Genomic DNA, 8,821 nt, shown 5'->3' with positions numbered 1-8,821 from the left:
GACACACGGGGGCACTGGCGGATCCCGCCGACAGGAGTATTGCAAAGGAAGGTATCTTTCGCCTACGAGCTAGGTCTAATTTGTACGAAGAAAGGAGTCAACAATTCGTACAAGGGGTTGATCCGTATCATCTTGACTTGGTTCTGCTTACTCTCTTTTTGAGTCTCGAGATTCGAATTGATGAAGAGAACGTCCAACCTTAGCCTTCAGAACAGCCTTAGCTGCCAAAGCTTTCTCTGAAGCGACACGAATAGGCTCATCAAGAAGAAACGGCGCCGCAGCTGTTCCAAAACTCCTGAGAGGCTGTGAAAATTCCGCATTGTTTCTTGAGAGATGGTTCACTATCAACCGACTAGTCAACTTCCTTCTATTCCCCACCAATGTCGGACTAGGGCCCATCGAAGAAGATCCTGGTATTCTCTTAGAAAAGAAGTTCTGAAAGAACGCTCCATTTGGTCAAAACGACAGACATTTATTTCCATTGATTCTCTCAGCCCAAGGCTTCAACAAGTAGCTTCGCTTCCTCCCCATCTCTGAATAGGGCGGAAGGGATCTCTTCTTGCCGGCCGGGCCCCTTTCTCACAACTTCCAGCGCAAGGCAATGAAATTGTTCCATTACATACTCCTTTAGGTAATCTGAAACATTCACATATGCAGTCAACGCAAGAGCAGCAGCCTTCAATAAAACCTCTTTGCCTGCCGTAGCCTCAGCAATAATCAGGGAATCTAAAGTGACCGGAGCGGCTTTTCTGCTGGATTTCTTTACTTAGAAATAGATAATTCGTATTCTAAAATACATTCTCTCACCAACATCTATGCTATGCCCAAAGCGCCAAAAAGGGCTGATTCTCGCCATCTAGGAATCCAGGATTCCCGGTCTGGGATCGATCCCTTCTTTATAGTCTAGTAGCCCTTCTGAAACAAGATTCAATAGCTTCTCCTTCTGTTGACTTCACTCCTTTTGAGCTAACAGCAGCAGATGACATAGCAATAGCAGCTCCCATTTCTATTCTATATACGCGAATATCTGTTTGTGATGAAACCGACTCTCACTTCTCACCCGAGGGTTGCCCCAGACAGACTCTTTTCTTCCTCGGCGAATGCCTCTTTCTATCGACGAAACTAAGGATGTAACGCCGGGAGCTGGATCATACGTGTAGCGTCCGGTAAGGCATTCTTTTCATAGCAAGAAAAAAATGTTACTAAGGCTTTCCCCCATTGGACCAGTTTTCGTATAAAAAGTCAAGAAATTCCTGACTAGCGAGAATAAAGATCTTAAGAAAGAAGAATAGTCTCCGCGCTCGCCTCACTTACGACGAGCGAGTTCTTTGTGACCAGGCATATCACCTAGGATAATAGCTACAACACAAGAGCAAGAAGCTAGGAAGTTTACTCGCGTGACTTAAAAGGAAAGGTAGTCTACTCGTTCAACCGAAAGAAGCTAAGCTGGCAGCTGCATTCACTCTCCTTCCCCACCGAGCTCCTTACCCGCAGAAAGAAGGAGCAAGCAAAGCAACAAACAAGAAGAAGCGGCAAGCGCCGAGCAAGAAACAACAGGCAGGAAGGAAGAAAGAAGAGGCATTGAGCTAACAGCATTTTCGGCTGCCCGCCTCTCTCTTGAGGAATGCGGGAGAAGACCTCTAATCCTCTCCAATTTGAGCTACCGCCGGAAGTGATCACCTGATTTGAGCCTTCATCGGAAGACCCCAATACCTGTAGAAAAAGGGAAGTCGAAGTGACCCAAACCCCGGGCCCTATCGGACATAGACTTTGATTCAAAGGCAAGGAATCCATACAGAAAGATATCGCAGGGGTCTTTGCTGCCGAATCCCTTCATAAGAAAGATCAAACTTAAGATTCTTAGGGCAATGCGCAGCCTCTGAGTCCGTTACACTTACGAGGAATGAACAAGCAGAAGCTGCTAACAGCGATTGGTTGGCGGCTTCGTCCGTCTCTCTTGGGGATGCGGCAGTTTACTTACTTACTCGCTTTTTTATAGATGATAGAGCAAGGAATTCCAAACCTGCTTAACTAAAAGGAAAAGCCATTCAATCAAATAGAGGAAAAAGACAATCATAAAAGCTAGCCGCTGGCGGTTGAGTATGAAGACGCTTCGAATGAGCCCCAACTCTCGCATTCCGACTTCTTGAGATATAAATTCCCGAGCTATTGTTTTTCTTCCTTCTTTGGAGCGAGCTCCTGCATACTTTGGGCTACTGAGGAAATTCAACCCTTTTTTCTTTATTTGAGTCTTTTCGCACATTGTCGGCTAATCAACAAATGTGTGCGAAGGGCAAAAGACTTTGTGATTCACGCCAACAATACTCATTTTGTGGCATCAACCCTGTGAAATGGTGGGCCAAGCCTAGCCCTCCTGTTTGGCATTGGTTGGTCAAGATGCACCCGAGGCTTAGATTAAGACAAAGAAGCCGCCGAACGCTGCCTCTGAGGAGATGTATGAATACTCATTCTCTTACCAATGTCTCTACTTCTCAAATAAATTGGAGAGGCCTCGAACGCCAAATCAAGTCTTTGCGATTCACGGCGCTTCGCCAATAGTAATCCACTTTTCGCGATTTTCGACAACAATGAAAGACTCTTTATAATAAGCTGACATTTTGCTTCTCCCGTCCCTATTCCAATGCTTTATGAAAAAGAGATGTTAGGTAGTTTACTTGCTCGACCATAGGGAGTTTACTTTCTTATTATTATGTTAGAGTGTTAGAATGTCTTCCCCAATGTACAATCCGGGCATCCAATAACACTAAGTACCTCGAGTAAAAAAAGACTTTCGCTAGGACCAGAAGTAGCTAAACCATAGGATTAAGTCACTGAAGCCGAGCTTTCTTTTTCATGAGTGGTTTAAGTTTAATGTAAGTATGTTGTTATAGCCGTTTCAAAGCTATACTAATAATAGCCAGCCAACAGGGGCATCTTCCGTGGGGTTGCCGGAATGTTGGAAACTCTTTTTCAATTATATGTTCTGCAGAGTGAGTAAAGCCCTCAAGCGGTAATCGAAATTAGCTGTTTTTATTGAAACAACGCGAGCATATCCGGGTACATTGGGGAGGCCGAGTAACCATGAGTGCAGATAGACCCGGGGTCCGCCATAAATAGAAGGCCTCTTCGTGCTCTAGCTCACCTGGGAATCCCTACCAGTAAATTAAGTCACACTAAGATGACCATCCAAGGATACAATGCGGACTCCAAAAGAGCGATTGGTAAGATTCGCCTTAAGTGTCAGTTGGCAGACTTGAAGTCTGAAATCACGTGTTATGTGATTGATAACGACACGTCCTACAATCTACTGCTGGGAAGGCCTTGGATTCAGGGGAACTTTGTTGTTCCGTCCACCCTCCATCAATGCTTCAAATATGTCGACGAGGACAAAAAGTACAAACAGTCTTCGCAGATCGGAAGCCTGGGTCGAAGCTTACTGTGCGGATTCCAAGCTTTATGACCCGGCCTCGGGTGACGACTCTAGTTCAGAAGAAGAGGTGATCTCGGCACCAGGTCGCGATAAAGGGCCCGAGAAGCCCAAGGCCGAAGAAAAGCCCCTTGGGCTAGAAATTGATTAAACAACTCCACAGCCTTCGACCACTCACCGCAAGGGCAAGAGAGGCAAAGGTACTAGGGCTCATGCCCGAAACAAAGTTTATCTTACCAAAGGGGCGCCATTACGACGATGTTGAATGTCAGGCACAGCTCCAAATACAGCTATTACCCTCGCATCAATCCCAGGAGCGAAGTGGCTTGAATCGATAGAGAAGAGGGCTCGAAGGTTTTGTTATGAGTTTTGTTGCTTTTGGTTTTCATTTTCTAAGCTTGAAGGTTTTGAACTCCCTTTCTGTTCACCATATTCATCTAGGCAATCTGATTCCGCGATCAAGGTTCAGAAGGACCATCCGATGCAACTAACTTGAAGGCTATTGAACCTAAATAAAAGAGTGGGTAGGGACAGCCAATGAAGCAACAGACACCCAGCGGAACCTTTCTTCACTTCTTCGCTGCGCTCAGAACCTCACCCTCGCGATGAACCCCTATTGACGAAGCTCGATTACCCTATTGATAAAGTGCATTTTTAGCTATGCAACTGGTAAAAATACATCATCTGAAAGAGATAGAAAGAACAGATGCAAGCAAAAGCATAATACAGAGGGAGAAACACAATAGGATAACGAAGGCACCCACCAAAGGCGGTGTGACGTGTTGAGGCGGATTGGAGCGCTTTCTCTCGAGCCTGTTTGGCCGCTGAGCAAGTCAAGGAAGTGGGCGATATGTAGAGGTTAGAGCTTTTGGGCTCGAGCTGCTATGCTTTAGCCTATCAACAAGGCAAAGCTGACTAATCGACTCGATCTTTATCGTAATCGTATAAAGGCCTCGCGTCAGATATTGGTTGCGTTGATCGGCGGCTTGCAACATCACATCTGGAACGACCGATCTATGAATCTATAGCTTTCCGCGTAGAAAGACGTCAAGAAAGCTTGAATAAGAATAGTTGATTCAATAGCTGCGGTTAGGCCTTTAGACTCTTCCTACTGTCAAGCTACTACAGGCACCCTCTCATAGCCATCTCTTTAGCATCCTAGCCCAAAGCATCATGGGTGAAAGCGCAATCACAACTGTCTAATCTCGTGGTTCGCAGTACTTGCTTTATGCCTTTCCTTCTTACTTTCCTGAGCGAGGAAGGGAATCGCTACTTCGGATGCAAGGTTACCAGATTCATCTTCGGATTCTTCAAAGGATGTGGCCGATGTAGCATATGAAAGAGAAGAAGCTCTTGGTCTCAGCTGAGTGAAACTGTCCATACCCCGCAAATTCCGAATGAAGTTTCCCAAGAGGTTGAATAGGGACGTACTTACGTACCTTTTTCCAGTAGCTCTAAATAAAAGAGTCCTCCTATGAGAAGCTTAGTAGAAATAAAAAAATCGGTTAAGGTCAAAGGGGGGAAGAAAAAATATCTATTTCAGGCTTCTGCTTCCGTGCCTAAACGTTAAGGGTGCTTGTTGCCGCTAGTAATTTAGCGTCTTTCCCTACGCTAAGCTAGAGCTATTAGAGTATAGTTTTAAACTGATCTGGGTAATAAGAATTATAGGCTTCTTCTTCTATTCCCAGCTCGGTCTTTGAGTAAGAATGAAACTTGTTGAAGTTACGTGGGAACAGACTCTTTCATGCTAATGAGTCAAAGGCAAAACAACTCTACTCTTTATCCTCTCCGAGGGCTAGGGGTCCCAAACATCCAGTTGACAGCGAGGTTTCTACCTTGATTATCCGCACTTCCCAGGTTGAGCTGCAGGGCCAGGCTCCAATAAAGGGCCTCCACCTCCTCCTGCATTTTCCAAGCAGATTACCTATTTTAGGCGATACCATTGGTCTAAACTATCAGAATCTTGGTTCCCCACGAGATAATCACAGATCAACCGTGGTTTCTTTGGTATGTAATAAATTAGATCTGCAGAAGCCCATCTTACCGGGGTTATGATTGGTGAAGGAAGCAATGCCTTCTGGAAGCGCTTCGAATATGAAGGCCTACCTACAATCTTTTTTTTGTTGTGGTAAGATAGGCTATGAGCTGTAGGACTGCACCGAGATGCCAGATGAGAGATAGTGGAAAACAAGTGACTTGACTCTTTGGGGTTAGCATGAACAGAGCCTTTGAGAAAGAGAGTCTTGCCCCCCCTTATTACTCCATAGGGCAGCGAGGAGCATGCTGTGGAACCAACCACTAGAGATTGGACATATATATAATCTTTCTTATAAATAAAAAAAATAATTCTTATTTTTTCATAATAATAATTTTTTTTTATAAAATTATTATAAAAAATTATTATTTAAATAGCTGCAAGACGGTGCAAAAAGCCGAAAGCTCTTCTTTTTAGTTCCTCCCAGATACATGGCTTACATACCCGGCCCAGCATTCTTGGAAAACAATCGAATCGAGGGTCCGGAGGAGAATTGGCCATTCAATCTTGTAAACTAATCGAGACCAAAATTGGAAAAAGAGATACGAACGGAGAGGAATAACCAATCGATGAAAGAACATGAAACCATTCTGTTTCAATAGAGGTACGAGAAACGGTTGGGGGCAATGAAGTAGGTAAAGTGGTTGGATTTTGCGAGCTGTTCCAACCACTGCTGGATGTGATTCCAAGAGCCGAACGAGAATGAATACCACACAGAAGAGTCAAGACCGGGCTCCCTAATAGAATGTTTAACCGATCCATTCCGGATCGACTGAATTGGTACGGAAGTTGTAACATGGGAAAACCACAGAAAACACAACTTATTTGAATAACCCGGTGACCTACCAATTGTAGAAGTAGGATCTTTGGCAAGCAATAAGCACTTAAATAATACAATTCGAGTGTACCATCTTCTTTCTCATTTCGAGAAAAAGGTGCGGGAGGAAAAGGAAACAACGGAGGGATCCGAATCGAACCTAAATGGGAATGACATGAAAAGTCTTTTTCAAAACCTAGCATTAAGGGCGTTACGACGATATACGAGAGGAATGGAGAAAAACTCGTGATTGGTGTGGAGGGGAAGATCTGTTTATGATATAGTTCAAGAAAGAGTCGTCTCATTTCCTTACTTCTTCGTTCTTTCTAATTCATTCACTTCAAGGCTGGTTCTGAATGCCGCGTAACATCATCTTCAACTAACCTCCACCGTATGTACCTTTCGGTGCGGCCACTAAAGAATTGCTTATACACTAAACAGCTGTTTATATACGCTTACTAAAAGACTGACTTTCATCATTAGGCCAGCGTGAAACTAAGAAAGAGAGATGTGCCTAAAGCGGCATGCAAGCAAACTGTGCACGCTAAGAGAAAAGGAGAGATGTTCGCAATTACTACCACAAGAAAGCCGCTCCCCTACCCCTATCTCTAAGGGGCCCGTAACTTTTCTTGGCTTAGGCTTCCAACTGAACTGACTTTATGGCCTTGCCGCCCGCCGCTAGCAGAAGCTAAGCGCTTGAAAAGCGCGCTAAGAAACGTTGCTTCTGTCGACCTTTCTGTGCAACAGTCCACCAGTAGCGGAAGAGAGGGTTACCGTACATACAAGAGTCTTCCCGTTTTTACGTAAGCTTTTTATTACCAGTAAAGTAGTACTACAGCTGTATCTTATAGCCCGGCGCGGCAGGTCGCCTTTTGAATTCAGTAGCATAGAAGAAACTATTAGATAGATAAGGAGTAGGTGGGTGAGTGAGTGAGTCCTCACTGACCTGAGCAATTTCGATCACCTAGCAGGCCTTAAATTTGGTAGGTAACATCGCCGAAGCGTATCATCTGATTTTACTACGAAGGAAGGAACTCGAAGTGAGACGGCGCCGTCTTGTCCAACGCAACGATATGGCCCTCTATCATCTTCTATCTGGTAGACTTGGAAAAGGGGCCCCGACTTTTTTCCAGAATTAGAGTTCGACCGCGGCTGCCCCCTTTTTTTTCCGCACCAATCCTTATTTTTAACTATATATTTTGGGGGTGTATAGCTCAGTTGGTAGAGCATTGGGCTTTTAACCTAATGGTCGCAGGTTCAAGTCCTGCTATACCCAAACCTACCTTACACTATACTATTAGTAAGGATGCGTAGTAGCGTTCAAAGATCACTCTTTGGCCTTTAGACTCGCTTCAGCGACTTCGCCCTTTAAGTGACAAGGGGGGGGGTGAGGTAAGGAGTAGTATAAGAGTGGCTCGGTCATCAACAGGCCTCTCCTTATTCATTCTACTTATTCATTCTATAGGGCGGGGCTGCGGACCAACAATTCAGCAAAAGGGCTTAAAAGCTCCTTTATCAAACCTTCCCCTTTGAATAATAATAAGGTAAGCTTGGGTTCCAAACTATATGCGGTCTCGCCATTCTTTGTTTGCATTCAAAGGTCTTGTGCCTGCGCTATCGAGTCACGTGCCTAACTTCCAAAGAATGAATCATATGGTAGAGGAGCTAAAGTGGCCGGCGGCGGTGTAGAGCTATAAGGAGCGAAGCTCACACACACCGGCTGATGGAGGGCGGGATCGCATTCACTTGCTTGCGGCCCGGCTCCATAATAGTGGAAAGCGGGCGCGCCCCCATAACCACACGGGAGGGTAACGAGATTCAACGGGATGGTCACGCTTTTCGAGAACGGTTTTTCCCTCATAAAGCAGGTTCCGTGAGTCAAAAGACCCTAAACAAGGCAAGCCGAAAAGATTCTTTTTCTCTTCCGCACATCGATGTTCTGGTGGACAACACCGCTGGACATGGGATGCTGTCCTTTATGGATGCTTTCTCTTGATATAACCAGATCAAGATGGCCGAGGAAGACAGAGCGTTTATCACCATATCGGATAGGGGGGCACGTTCTGTTACAAGGTGATGCCGTTTGGTCTAAAGAATGCCGGGGCGACGTACCAGCGAGCCATGACTGCGCTGTTTCATGATATGATTCACAAGGAAATGGAGGTCTATCTATGTCGATGACACGATCGCCAAGTCTTGGGCTTAAGAAGACCGTGAATTTGAAGAAAGTGTTTGACAGATTGCGGAAATACAGTCTTCGTCTTCATCCGAAAAAGAAAGCCGGGAGGGGTTTTGGTGCTTTGTCAGGTAAGCTACTCGGGTTCATTGTCAGCAGAAGATAAATCGAAGTCGACCTGCAAAAGGCAAAGAAATTATCGACATGCCGGTACCAAAGACAGAGAAAGAAATCTGGGCTTTTTTGGGCAGGCTACAATACATCAGCAGGTTCATTGCCCAGCCCACACCCATCTGTGAGCCGATCTTTAAACTGCTCAGAAAGAATACCCCGCCTTTCAGAAAAGATAGACACAAGGAACGAGGA

The 8,821-nt window shown here is 45.1% G+C and overlaps 1 protein-coding gene and 1 non-coding gene across 2 annotated transcripts; one reads left to right on the top strand and one right to left on the bottom strand.

Annotated features, from left to right (window-relative positions):
* Positions 1-5,963: 5,963 nt before the first annotated feature.
* Positions 5,964-6,584, bottom strand: ccmB. The gene has a single exon. The coding sequence runs from the start codon at positions 6,582-6,584 to the stop codon at positions 5,964-5,966; it is 621 nt and encodes a 206-aa protein (YP_010438256.1).
* An 898-nt stretch (positions 6,585-7,482) lies between these two features.
* Positions 7,483-7,555, top strand: trnK-UUU. The gene has a single exon. It is a non-coding gene; the product is annotated as a tRNA-Lys (tRNA).
* The last annotated feature ends 1,266 nt before the right edge of the window (positions 7,556-8,821 follow it).

The sequence above is a fragment of the mitochondrial genome of Pyrus communis (genome assembly GCF_041283825.1).
Source record: "Pyrus communis mitochondrion, complete genome".
In the NCBI taxonomy this organism is placed as follows: Eukaryota; Viridiplantae; Streptophyta; class Magnoliopsida; order Rosales; family Rosaceae; genus Pyrus; species Pyrus communis.
Note: the sequence above shows the minus strand (reverse complement) of the source record. Positions and strands in the feature narration are given on the sequence as shown.